General features: G+C 39.1%; 2 protein-coding genes across 3 annotated transcripts; one reads left to right on the top strand and one right to left on the bottom strand.

Moving 5' to 3' along the window:
• Positions 1 to 446: 446 nt before the first annotated feature.
• Positions 447 to 10,831, top strand: tefa (TEF transcription factor, PAR bZIP family member a). Of its 2 annotated transcripts, none has more exons than XM_061705998.1 (5): positions 447 to 701; positions 5,525 to 5,881; positions 6,046 to 6,260; positions 8,324 to 8,535; positions 8,813 to 10,831. In XM_061705998.1, exons 1-5 carry the CDS (start codon positions 623 to 625, stop codon positions 8,832 to 8,834), a joined length of 885 nt encoding a protein of 294 aa, XP_061561982.1. In that variant the 5' UTR covers positions 447 to 622; the 3' UTR covers positions 8,835 to 10,831. The 2 variants fall into 2 exon arrangements, with proteins under 2 accessions (XP_061561982.1, XP_061561980.1); XM_061705996.1 differs by lacking the exon at positions 447 to 701 and adding an exon at positions 3,103 to 3,676.
• Positions 10,419 to 13,654, bottom strand: phf5a (PHD finger protein 5A). The gene is made up of 4 exons (XM_061705999.1): positions 13,546 to 13,654; positions 13,207 to 13,230; positions 11,207 to 11,373; positions 10,419 to 11,123 (listed from the first exon to the last, which is right to left on the bottom strand). The coding sequence occupies exons 1-4, from the start codon at positions 13,595 to 13,597 to the stop codon at positions 11,034 to 11,036; spliced, it is 333 nt and encodes a 110-aa protein (XP_061561983.1). The 5' UTR covers positions 13,598 to 13,654; the 3' UTR covers positions 10,419 to 11,033.
• Between the last annotated feature and the right edge of the window lie 278 nt (positions 13,655 to 13,932).

Genomic DNA, 13,932 nt, shown 5'->3' on the forward strand with positions numbered 1-13,932 from the left:
TAAAAAATAAAAATCAATGAATAAACCACTTCAAGACAAACTAGTGTTCAAAACAATCCAACGATTGCATCATAAGGGGTGTTGACTGTGTAGTCTTCGTCGGCTCCTCAGGTTACGTTACACAAGCAAATCAGACATTTAAGACTCATTTAGCAAGAACTGTATTGACGGTGGTGACGCATATTGCATTCAGCTTCTCAGTCACTTTACTAACTGCATTATGTATCGCCACTCCTTAGTTTAATTAAGTACTGTATACGATTTATGTAACCAGCGTCTGTATTTTTTTTGTTCGCTTAAGTAACATCTTCACAGTTCATGATTGGCAGCCATTAGAGCCATTTAGCGGTGCTTGCGAGAATGACTTGGGGAAATGTTAGCAACTGATTGGCCCTGAATGGCACATGGGCGGGGGTTATTAAGTAACCTGTGAAGTTTGACACAAATTTCACTTTTTTTCCCTTCCAAACACTTCATAGCTGTCAGTCTTGAATGAGAGCCGTCTTCTCACAGATTCTGACGTTGCATCAGCTCCGTATCTTATTTTGACGTTATAGCCTCTGACAAATGTATTTTCTTCAACTTTTATTTTTTTAAAAGCGTAAAAGTTAAGGTTAAAACCATGACTACAGCAGACATCCCAGAGATATTCAGGACTTTTCTGGAAACTCCATTTGCTTTCCCGAGTTTTGACGCAAATGGTAAGTGAGAACAAACACATCCATCCATCCATGTTCTGAGCTGCTTCTCCTCACTAGGGTCGCAGGCCTGCTGGAGCCTATCCCAGCTATCATCGGGCAGGAGGCAGGGTACCCCCCCCCCCCGAAATGGCTGCCAGCCAATCGCAGGCCACATACATACAAACAAACAACCATACGCACTCACATTCACACCTAGGGGCAATTTAGAGACTTCGATTAACCTACCATGCATGTTTTTTGGGATGTGGGAGGAAATCTGAGTGCCCGGAGACAACCCACGCAGGCACGGGGAGAACATGCAAACTCCACACAGGCGGGGCCGGGGATTGAACCCCTCAGACTTGTGAGGCAGACGCTATAACCAGTCGTCCACCGCGCCGCCAGAACAAACACCGACACACTCATTTAGCACTGTGATGTTAAACACATCATCAAAAATGGCTGCACACTATTGTGTGCTTGTTGCATAACCCTAATAATCCAAGCTGAGTGCAGAAGTGACCCACTAGTGTACATACGTGCGTGTGTGTATACAACCCCAATTCCAATGAAGTTGTGACGTTGTGTTAAACATAAATAAAAACAGAATACAATGATTTCCAAATCATGTTCAACCTATATTTAATTGAATACACTACAAAGACAAGATAGTCGAACAGTTTAAGGACAATGTTCCTCAACGTACAATTGCAAGGAATTTAGGGGTTTCATCATCTACGGTCCGTAATATCATCAAAAGGTTCAGAGAATCTGCAGAAATCACTGCATGTAAGCGGCAAGGCCGAAAACCAACATTGAATGCCCGTGACCTTCGATCCCTCAGGCAGCACTGCATCAAAAGCCGACATCAATATGTAAAGGATATCGCCATATGGGCTCAGGAACACTTCAGAAACACTTTAGAAAATCAATGTCAGTAAATACAGTTTGGCGCTACATCCGTAAATGCAACTTGAAACTCTACTATCCAAAGCAAAAGCCATTTATCAACAACACCCAGAAACACCGCCAGCTTCTCTGGGCCCGAGCTCATCTAAGATGGACTGATGCAAAGTGGAAAAGTGTTCCGTGGTCCGACAAGTCCACATTTCAAATTGTTTTTGGAAATTGTGGACGTCGTGTCCTCCGGGCCAGAGGAAAAGAACCATCCAGACTGTTATGGACGCAAAGTTCAAAAGCCAGCAACTGTGATGGTATGAGGCTGTGTTAGTGCCAATGGCATGGGTAACTTACACATCTGTGAAGGCACCATTAATGGTGAAAGGTACATATAGGTTTTGGAGAAACATATGCTGCCATCCAAGCAACGTCTTTTTCATGGATGCCCCAGCTTATTTCAGCAAGACAATGCCAAACCACATTCTGCACGTGTTACAACAGTGTGGCTTCCTAGTAAAAGAGTGAGAGTACTAGACTGGCCTGCCTGCAGTCCAGACTCATTGAAAATGTGTGGCGCATTATGAAGCGTAAAATACGACAACGGAGACCCCGGACTGCTGGAACAGCTGAAGCTGTAGTGCACCGCAAGAAATAATTGATCGTGATGTGACTATAATGGTAACAATAGTGGAGCACATGTTGGATAATGTGCAGCGCAGTGCAGTTGTGGTTGAAGTAAGATTAAGATGCACCTGTAGGTAGGTGGGATTTATAAATCCAGCCACTAAAAGTGAAATTAAGGTATGGCACAGTTTTTAGTGTGGCCTTTTGACTTCTTTTGTGCTATAATGGTGTAAAAGCAAAAAAAAAGAAAACAAGAAAAAAAAAAGCAGAGTCACAGTGACTCAAGCAAAATTTGAGAAACAGCCTCTCCTTTCCCATTTCCTACATTTGTTTATTCAGACTGATGCAACACAGGAAATGATTTAATGGGCCGTGTCCTAGTGGTTAGCACGTCCGCCTCACAGTTCTGGAAGTTCAGCAGGAGTTCAAATCTCGGCTCTGGTCTTCCCGTACGCTGTTTGCATGTTCTCTGGCTTCCTCCAGCGTTCTAAAAACATTCATGCTAGATCAATTGAATTGAAGACTTGAATTTGTCCATACATATAAATATGAGTTTTCCAACGGTTGTTTGTCCATAAGTGCCCTGCAATTGAGTGTTGACCATTCCGGGGTGTACCTTGCCTCTCCAATCAGGCTGCTCCCGAAGGAGGACAAGCACTATCGAAATCAATGGATGGATGCTTGACGATGTCAACTTATTTAGTTAAAAGGTTAACAGCGAGGATTTGCCAAATGAAGATGTTGACAAGACATTTTGGGCCTCCTTCTATGCATGTGCACATGACACCATTGGCGTGTTGACATGACGCACGTGATAGCTGCGCCTGGCCCGCCCACAACGTACACAACATACACGACATTTGCACTTGGACTAGCGGTTGCCGAATGATTTAATTATTTTTTTAAAAAAGGTGAGCGTGTCCTATACTGTACAGTACAGGCTGTATGAGTGTTTAAAAAATAATAAAATAAAATATTTTCTTCGTGACACGTTTTCTGCAATATGTAACTCGGTCAACCAATGACAACTCTGCTATTTGATACCACGTTTCCCATTGGTTCTTCACGCAAATCCGCCCAATCGTAGAGTTGTCTATTAATATTTATGATATTTCAACCAATCAGCGCAGGGAAAGGGTGCGGCCTTGTTCCGCACACCAAAAGCTGCGGTCCGCCTCATCTGGTTCGCAAGTGTGACAACTCTATCGACGAATTGCGGCTTGTTGACTCGCTACGGAATAGCGAACGCGCGAATATTTATACTCGACGGCGTTAACTGTTGAGCAAAAGTTAGCGAGCTGAGAGCGTCTTGTTTTCAACGCGAGCAAAGTACGTCAACGGCGAGGGGACAATGTCGGTCGAAGCGATCGTCGCCACGCTGGAAGCGGCTGCCGGGGCCCCCACTGCTTTGCCGGTGGTTCTGAAGAAAATCATGGAAATGCCTCCGGTGAATATACTGGCCGGTGACGATGGTAAGGCGCAATGTAAACAAGGCAGCTTGTTGCTTAAAACCGGATTTAAAGGGGGCAACAACGTGATTTAAAAAAAAAAAAAAAAAAAAAAAAAAAAAAAGGGGTTGCTTTATGCTGAACGTGATGTACTTTAGCAGACTTAATTTGACCTGTCTCACCATGCAGGCCAGGTTAAAACACGCCTCTAACTTTAAATATGTCTGAAAATGTCTTAGAATGTATTTATTTATTTATTGTTTTTGATGTTGGAGGCAAACATTCCTAAAATTGTATTTTTTTAAGGCGTTGTGACTGTGCACCTGCTGAATTATAACCTATGGGTTTTGTCTTCATCCAACAAAACCATGAATAGGTTGTCCTCCTGTGTTTGCTAAGCACATTTTATGACCAATCCACTTATTTGTTTCTTGGTGTATTGAACAGGGACAATGAATGTACAATAATAAACATTTACCGTCAATCTACGTACCTGGCCTTCAGTGGTGTCTTAACTGACTCAATTCACTTCTTAATTCCACTAGCACCACGTTGCGATTATAGAACCCATCAATTCTTGATTAAAAATGCAGTCTATCAGTGGCGCCTACTTCATCTTGAGCAGTGTCGACATGTTTTGCTCATCAAAATGAGCTCTTAACATGGTTTTGCGCTGACTAACCAATCAGGATGGAAAAAAAATGGACACCTTTTCAAATATGATCCTTCACTATTTCATCCACCACAGTTACATAAAAAAAAATTAGACATAGTTAAGTATTGTTGTAAAACACAACGTAGACTGCATGGCTGAGACTCGCTCGCTTAAAACCAGAGCTGTCAAATGTTTTGTTTTGTTACGGAAATCACTGATGCTAATTTGCTACGTTACATGCAGTCGCAAAACATCTAAATAAGTCATTTGGCGATACAATACACTTGTCACATAGGTCTGGCTGGAACTGCATTTTTGCACAGAATAACCAACTTTGAACAACAAAATAACAGGCTAATTAATACGCGTTTAGAGATTAAATATATATTAAATAATACACATCCACACAGGACGCCGTGTCTGAACTGGAAATGAATTAGTACGTCACTGCACGCATCAATTCAGAATGTGGGCAGGTTAAAAGTATATTATTATTAATAAATATTTGTAATGTATGATAGGATAAGGTTTATTGGTCCCGCAATGGGGAAATTTGCATCGTTTCAGCACCAATTGTGGCTATAGGAAATATATGTAATATAAATGGCATACGTACAAGAAGTGCGCTGTACAAAATAGAAAATAAAACTATTGTCCATACATAAACTATATAGGAAATATATGTAATATAAATGGCATACGTACAAGAAGTGCGCTGCACAAAATAGAAAATAAAACTATTGTCCATACATAAACTATATAGGAAATATATGTAATATAAATGGCATACGTACAAGAAGTGCACTGCACAAAATAGAAAATAAAACTATTGTCCATACATAAACTATCCAATTCAATCTATTAGCAATGGTATTTTTGTTTGTCTGCAAAATAGTGCTGACTGCTGAGTTTGAATTTTGACATTTGAGATCTGATTTAATAGTCTTGGTTTTTTTTTTTTTGGTTCCCTTACTAAAGTCAGTCAGTCAGTCAGTCAGATGCCGTAAAACCATGATTATAGTTGTCTTAATATTTAAATTAGTTTGACACACTCCCCAAGAGCATATTTCCAAATGTGTGCATTTTAAACCACCGTTTAAACGAGAACGACAGTCAACACAAATGTGCCTATTACGGACGTAATTGTTTTGATGCAGATTTTTACATGTGTGAAAAGATCCAAGACGGAGTGTTAGTGTGTTAATTTCCTGTGTTAGACACAGACAAGGAGAAGATGGGTTTGGATGACATCACCGACGTCGGCGGAGGCGGCAGCGGGATGGGGCCGTCTGCAGCCCTCACGCCCGCTATCTGGGAGAAGACCATTCCCTACGATGGAGAGAACTTCCACCTGGAGTACATGGACCTCGAAGAGTTCCTCATGGAGAACGGCATCGCCACCTCGCCCGAAGAACACGTCGAGGTCAACCCGGAGGACGCGGCGGTTAAGCCGGCTGACGCGGCGGTTAAGCCGGCTGACGCGCCCCTGCTGCCCATTCACGAGCTGGACAAGTGCGGTGAAAAGGTGGTGGTCATAACAAGAGTGACTGACATCACGTGTGATGTAACAACAGGTGAGTGGAAAGGGAAGAAGGTGTTGGTTGTTTGAGGGGAAACCTTCCCTTAGCGGCTGCAAATACATACTGATAATTGTGAAATTAGAATTTTTGGGTCCTCGGTATGTTACAGTTCACTTGTAAACCTGTGCAAACTATATCTTCCTGGTCTTTCTCCGCAGAAGTGACAACAGGTACAGAGGGAGCGGATGACATCGATCCAGACGACGTCGAGGTTGACGTCAACTACGAGCCGGACCCCACCGACCTGGTCCTGTCGAGTGTACCGGGGGGAGAACTGTTTGACCCTCGCAAGCACAAGTTCAGCGTTGAAGAGCTCAAGCCTCAGCCCATGATTAAGAAGGCCAAGAAAGTGTTTGTTCTTGAAGAACAGAAGGTACGTACAGGGGCAATCTTCTTTTCCAACTTGGGTCCGCAGACTATCACAATAAAGTTACTACGATGATTTACTCTGAATGAATTGGATCTCGTCATTGTAAGCTTCTTGGTACGAGTACGTTTGTTAAGTACACTTCAGTACACACTTAAGTGCATGTTTGCATGTCATCTTTTAGAGCTCTGTTTTCAAATCAATTTTTCATTTTTTTAATTGAATTATTATTTAAGAACAGTTTTTTTTTTTTTTTTCTTACTGTCCTACAGTATATTCAAGCATAGTGGTAATGTTCAGACTGCATAATGTTGCACATGCATACTGTATGTTACGAATACAAATTCTGCTTGGTTCTTGGTGTAAAACGGTTGAGGACCACTGCAATAAGCAACTCACAAGATTGGATATTGACTCATACCGAGGCGAAGTCGCATTTTAATGGGAAAAAAATAAAGTGGTGGGTTTCATCCCAACTCAAGTGTTTCTCTTCCAATTTCTCCTTCAAGCGAAATGTAGCAAATAAAACAGATGTGCAAAATTCACAGTTAAAACAATGTTTTTGCTATCTTAGATCACGGAATTTGCTCCGATTTTTGTGTAGCCACTTGTTGTGTGGCAGAATTAGTGGAGTACAACCATTTGTGCCCCAACGTCACTGCTAGGATGTAACTGCTGAATAAACAAGGGAAAAAAGAGAGACCTATTTTGTTCAATTTTAGTGGTTAACCACCTCAATAAAATTCTTACAAATGCAGATTGCTACATTGAGTAGTGTGTGTTGGGTAGTGCAGGCAGCCGTTCCACATGCAGATAAGCCGTTTTGGTGTGGTGTCTCACAGTGACTCGGCACTTCTTTCCAGTCAGTGAGTGACTCTTTGTTGACACGAATTTAATAACTGTGTTGACAGGAAAGAAATATTTTCCCACAAAAACACACCTTAAAAGGAAATTAATAGCTGGATAGAATGTGTTTGACCAGTGGAATTTGAAAGCGCAAAAAAGCCATTAATGTTATATATTTTTTGTACCTGTACCTTTTTTTTCCCCCCCCTCAAGAGGAAAGACCGAGAGGACGGTTCTCAAGACCACTCACCCACTTGTATTTGTGATCGTATCCTTTCACTGAGGTGAAGACCACAATGGCAATGTTGGAATGGAAATAAAGAGTTCCAATTAACATAATATGAAATTAATGCATTTCACAATCCTGCTCACTGAGAATAACACGGGATTAGCCTGAAGAGGTTTGTTGCTTTCTATTATTGGATTGGTCCGAAGATTGTGATACATTTGGGTGTATGATCTGAAACCTGTTTCCTCTAAGCCATACATTTAAATTTAGCTTGTCGTGGAACGGTTTGGTATGGTGAACCCTGACCTCAGTGGAGTTGGGTATGATCTGGATAGAGCTTCAATTTTGGCTTGTGACATCCAGCACTTCCTCTTCTTGGCATGTGGTTGTTTAGGGATGAGCGTTCTTTGAGGAAAGTTACATTTTGCGGTCTTTTCATTTCATTCCTGTTATTTGCATGCTTTTAGAGCCCTGCAATAAGCGCAAACATGAGCAGACAAGTTACCACACAACTCTAAATCCTTGTATCACTTTTATCTCATGAATTTAATTCATTCATGGCTTCCTTCTTGTCCTCTTAATATTGTATATTAGCCAGTTAGCATGTATTGGCTAAGTAACTAATAGTCAATATCAAAAAGAGTAATAAAGATTATAGCTACAGCAGCCAGGGCAATCAGATTTATTTTTCTTGTCATGCTGTTTGTAGTTAAAAAAAAAAAAAAAAAAAAAAAAAAAAAAAAAAGGAAAAGGAAAGTACACGTAGTGCCTCAAAATGTTGTTTTCCAATAACACCACCAAGGGTTGCGTTTTTTCCCCATTGCAGCAATTTGTTTGTGTGTGAGGGTGAGTCGCCGACTGTTATTTTTGTGTGATTGTCCAGTTTAGTTGAATTTAGCGGCGTTGCTCGGTGTGCAGTAGGCTTAAGCCAACCCAGGTTACCAAAGCAACCATGTGAGGAAAATTGACAAAATGTGGTATGTTCTGCTTTAAGGACGAGAAGTACTGGCAGAGACGAAAGAAGAACAACGTGGCCGCCAAGCGCTCACGCGACGCCCGCAGGCTAAAGGAGAACCAGATCACCGTGAGAGCGGCGTTCCTGGAGCGCGAAAACTCTGCGCTGAGGACGGAGGTGGCGGACCTGCGCAAGGAGTGCGGCTCCTACAAGAACATCGTGGGAAAGTACAAGGCCAAATTCGGAAAATTGTAAGGGACTGAAAACAGAATTATGAATGACGTGTAGCACAATGCTGCATTAGTGACTTTGTTTGGACTCTTCTATGTCAGCCATAGTGTTAAATAACCGTAATTGCCTAACAAAGGTGGGGGGAGGAGGGTAAAATACCCTTTCAGACCAGAGCACTGGTGTCATTTCCTGCTGTGGTCGCCTTGTTAACTGTTCCAAGTCATCACACAAACATGCATGATGCAATGACACACCAACAATATCTCATTCATCCTCCTCTTTCTCTTCTCTTTCAAGAGCGGTGCCAGAAGACCTCTAGACTACATTTGATTTATTTTTCTAATGTATGAAGAAATCAATCAAAGGGGGGGGGGGGGGGGTGACAAAATGAGAAAAGAATCTGAAGAGGAGCAGAGCATGTGCATAATGCAATAGAACCTGATAACTCTGGAGCTTTGAGAGGACGACTTCTAAGTGCTTCTCGTGTTCTGTACTTTTGTCATGTTGGCTTTGAGATCTTTTATCGGTGACCTTTTATCATTATTAGATCTTTTTTAAGATTAGTTACATAAAGGTGACAATGTAGCGATTGCAATAGTTAAATGTATCAATCATTTCATAGTATAGTGTTGGATTATTTCCAGGTTCCTTTCAATTCGATCCATGTTTAATGAAATTCCCCCCCCACCAAATTTAAGCAGGTGGAAATTATTACAATTTATTCACGGAATTACATTGTTGTGGCGATGTGTGTGTGAGATTGTGTGTGCATTGGGGGGGCACCTCACACTGTCTTTGCATTTTATGTTCAGCTTTGTAACAAATGTTTGACGTGTCAATCAACAGTATGATACTTGTAGTGCCTTTACTGAAGGTGTGATAATTGTGGAGCAAAACTAAACTGGCTTTCCAAAATAATGCTTGCGCAGAGAAAATACCAATTTAGGTTACCGAAATTTCTCGTGTATAATTTGTGCATTCCCACCCGTCCCAAAAAATTGTTTTGTCAATTGTGCGCATTGTACATAGGTATAGGGGCGAATGGGTAAAAAAACTTTCACATTTTATAAATGTATGCCGCCAGCTAGTGGTTATGAAAAATGTGTAGCCTACACTTTCATTCCAAAATGCCACCGCCACCTAGTGGTTATAGAAAAGGTGTAGCCTACACTTTCATTCCACTATGACAGGGATATGTATGACTGCATATATGTACAGTTATGCTCATAAGTTTACATACCCTGGCAGAATGTGAAATATTTTTTGTTTTTGATATGACTGGTGAATGTACAACAACAGTCATTAATTTCTTTATGGTTTTGTTTAATGATAATGGTCTGAAATGCTTGACCATTGAATTTGAATCCCATTAATATAAAATTAAAATGCGTTTCGCCTGGTCTTTCATGTTTTCTTTTAATAATTGTACCCATCTTACAAATTGTGCCTGGGTAATCAAACAACTGTGTGTTTACTAATTTACTCACTAAAAGTAGGGCTGTGAATTTCAAAATAAGAGCAAGTAAATTTAAAAAAGGATTACGTGTCCAAATAAAGTGCTTAACTTCAGAATAATTCCTTGAACAAAATTCTGATACTTGTTACATCCATGTTTTGATTGAAGGGTTTCCCAGAATTTTTGGGTCAACTTTGAGGGTGGGTATTATACATGGGTGCGCATTATACACGAGAAATTACAGTATTTGACCTTTTTTCTTATCTAATTCAATTCAAAACCGCACAGAAGCTAAAGTTGGAGCTATTAAATGTTCAAATATGTTGTTTTTGTCCATACTACTGTGCTTCCTTCAATTTGTATTCTACATTTACTAGTACAAGGGAGTTCTGTTGTCTACTGTGGGTTTGTTTCGTGTTCAAATTCTCTGCCGCTCACATTTTGGGACTGTTGGTTATCAAGGAGTGCTAAATGTTGGTAATATAAGTTGTGTCCTGTGATATTTTGTTGATTTATGAGATACCTCGATATATCAAAAAGAACTTCCAGCCTTATTCATTTTCAAGTGCAGTTTAACTGGAGTTCTCAAGCATCACCTTAAAGCATTCTAATATCAGGTTGACATGGACAATGGGCTTTCGTGACTTGTTAGTAGTTCTCATGCATTCTGCTACAATCCCAGATTGGATATCTGCCTTCTTTCAGAAAAAGGTCAACGTTTGAGGTTGTGTATTTTTTTTTTTTTTTTTTTTTTTTTTTAAACAATAGTTCCATCGTTATAAAGAACTGTCATGACTTTTTCAGTATGGTAACCTTCATGTATTGTAAATAAAAAATTGTAAATAAAGTCTTGAGCTCTATTCCTTTCATGATATTCAACTACAGAGCTGTCAATCCAAGGTGAATAGTTCAACATACAGATTAGGGAGTGGTAAATAATGGTAGAACAGTTTTAAAATATACTAGACAAAGCATTTCAACCCAAATTAGGACAGGACTATAAAAGATCTTTTATTGAAATCATTAAACTACGTGTCAATAAATGAAGACTGGACAGTGTCTTCACCTCTTCTTGAAGCCATACTTCTTCCTCTCATAGAACAGATCTGTTTTTGAACTGCCCAAATTGACAATTTTAGGACAGCCATCTCGCTGTAAAAGAGCGAGAGCGTGTCAGTGGATGATGATGTGCTTTGCAGTTGCTCAGTAGTGGAGTGAAATGTTTGACAACTCACATCTTTCTCCTGGATGGTACACTCTTTACAGTAGTAGGCGTCAGACACTCCGGGCCCTCCGCAGATGACGCAGCGTCCCTGGTAGGAGCCGTAGTTGCACTCGTCGCAGATCCGGACCAGCGTGCAAGGCCTCACGTAAGAATCACAGATGACACACTTGCCATCACCTTAAGAGGAGCAGTATAGTTAGGCATATTGTTCTGGAATTTAGGAGGAGTATTAGGGCCACATGGAAAATATTACACTATGAGATAAAAGCTGTACATTTGCAAGAATAAAGTTGTAAATTGTTTTTAAAAAAAATATATTACTTTATTTTAAAGTCGTAATTTTTACAGGTATAAATCCGACAAAGTTGTATATTTTTTTTTTTAGATGTAATTGGTAATTTTATGAGAGTAAAGATATATATATATATATATATATATATATATCTGACACAGAAGTCGAAATATTATGGGAATTAAATGGTCAGTATTTTGGCACATCAACATCAGATTATTATCATGAGGACTTTTGATCTAAAAATATATAGAACTTCATTCTCGTAACATAGGACTTCATCCATCAATTTTCTGAACCGCTTCTCCTCACTAGGGTCGCGGGCGTGCTGGAGCCTATCCCAGCTATCATCGGGCAGGAGGCAGGGTACACCCTGAACTGGTTGCCAGCCAATCGCAGGGCACATACAAACAAACAACCATTCTCACTCACATTCACACCTACGGGCAATTTAGAGTCTCCAATTAATGCATGTTTTTGGGATGTGGGAAGAAACCGGAGTGCCCGGAGAAAACCCACCCAGGAACATCCAAACTCCACACAGGCGGGGCCGGGGATTGAACCCTGGTCCTCAGAACTGTGAGGCTGACGCTCTAACCAGTCGGCCACCGTGCCGCCTACATAGGACTTTATTCTAAAAAAATATACAACTTATGTTAAAAAAAACACCTTTTTTGTTGAAAACATACAACGATTGTAATATTGACGAATCCTGAAATAAAGGAATGTATTTTTGTAATTTACAATGTCTCAAATAAATTTTTACTCAACAGATGCGTTAATTTTTCTCAAAAGCACAGCGTTTTATTCTCGTAATATTATGACAATTGAAAAAAAATACTTTCACTTTTTTTTTCTTAAAATAATCACATATGCTGGTAATGACTGTTCTCTCAAAAATATAAAAAAATTAAATATAGTATTTATTTCTCGAATATAATGGCCTTCATAAAATTCAATATTACAACTTGAAACCTTGAAAATATAAGACTTATGTTAAAAATATCCAATTTATCTCAAATTATCTAACATATCCCGAAAACATCTGATTTATCTTGGAAACATACAGCAATCTAGAAAAATATACAAATATCTTGAAAATACGCACCTTAAAAAAAAAAACTCTTCTCAAAAGCAATCTTAGCCTAAAATAATACAGTATATAACTGTTTTCTGAAAAAAAAACAAACATCTGATTTATCTCAGAAACATACAGCAATCTAGAAAAATATACAAATATCTTGAAGATATGCACCTTTAAAAAATAAAAACTATTCTCAAAACCAATCTTAGCCTAAAATAATACAGTATATAAATGTTTTCTGAAAAATACATACTTTAGATTAGAATAATACACAACCTTGTTTTTTTTTTTTAAAGTATACGACTTTAATACAGCATATGACTTTATTCTTGAAAATTTAGTAATTTCCCCCCTAGAAATACACAACTTTATTCTTGTAAAATTATTACTTTTACCACACAAAAAATACAACTTTATTGTTGTAATATTACGACAAGACAACAAATCTGGAAAATATAACATTTATCCAAAAAATAAAAATTATTTCTCATGAATACTTTCTTCCCCATTGGGCAAATACTGATTAATATTAATTAACCACAAAATTAATGTGTGTAACACCATATAGGACATAAACAAATTTAGCTTGTGGTTACAAACAAAATAAATAATACAAATTAGATATAATACTCACATTTCTCACAAAGTCTCCCGATGGCTGCAGAATTCAAACAAAGAAATCAAGTCATTTAGCACATTTCACTTCATGCTTTCATCTCTAGTCGACACATCATCTGCTTACATACAAAAGGAGCATATAGTAGGACTATGTTGTTTACTGTATTGTACAGACATCAACTTCAGCATGTCTGAGCTAACTCCGAAGCCAAATTTCAATGAAGTCCATGCTACAACTGTTAGCAAATTGAATGGCATTAGCGCGCGCTAAATATGTCCGAAAACGGCCATCTACAAAAAAAAACAACAACAATAGTAAGTTGTTAGATATTGCGTAGAAATAAATAAAACATACCAACACCGGCTTGTTTTCTGCAAAAGATCAAATCTGGATGATGCTTTGCCATTGTTGGCTACCATGCTACGAACGTAGCGGAGCAACGTCAATATTCACCTTTGAACCCGTAAACCAAATTACGTCGATTTTACATTACCGCCACTTAGTGTCTAAAATGAGAACTGCAGTTACTTGTGCATCCTCCAGTTGATGGTTGCGTCTTTTAACATTTGTTTTGGTATATTTATTTCTATCTATTAAAATAATTTGACAATTTTGAGGGTGGTTACAACAAATATAATAATTGTAGCCAAAGAAAGCCAAAAGTACAAATGCGTGTAGATCCTTTCAGCTACATATAAACCAACACCACATTTAAACTAATTTCCTGCATATATTTACCAT

Source organism: Phycodurus eques, chromosome 19, assembly GCF_024500275.1.
Source record: "Phycodurus eques isolate BA_2022a chromosome 19, UOR_Pequ_1.1, whole genome shotgun sequence".
In the NCBI taxonomy this organism is placed as follows: Eukaryota; Metazoa; Chordata; class Actinopteri; order Syngnathiformes; family Syngnathidae; genus Phycodurus; species Phycodurus eques.

Excerpts from the sequence above, each read along its gene's own strand:
- tefa (XM_061705996.1), top strand. The coding sequence starts at position 3,556 with ATGTCGGTCGAAGCGATCGTCGCCACGCTGGAAGCGGCTGCCGGGGCC. Across the intron at positions 5,882-6,045 it reads CACGTGTGATGTAACAACAG|AAGTGACAACAGGTACAGAG; the intron begins GTGAGTGGAAAG and ends CTTTCTCCGCAG. Across the intron at positions 8,536-8,812 it reads AAGGCCAAATTCGGAAAATT|AGCGGTGCCAGAAGACCTCT; the intron begins GTAAGGGACTGA and ends TTCTCTTTCAAG.
- phf5a (XM_061705999.1), bottom strand. The coding sequence starts at position 13,597 with ATGGCAAAGCATCATCCAGATTTGATCTTTTGCAGAAAACAAGCCGGT. Across the intron at positions 13,231-13,545 it reads CAGAAAACAAGCCGGTGTTG|CCATCGGGAGACTTTGTGAG; the intron begins GTATGTTTTATT and ends TGAATTCTGCAG. Across the intron at positions 11,124-11,206 it reads GTACCATCCAGGAGAAAGAT|CGAGATGGCTGTCCTAAAAT; the intron begins GTGAGTTGTCAA and ends GCTCTTTTACAG.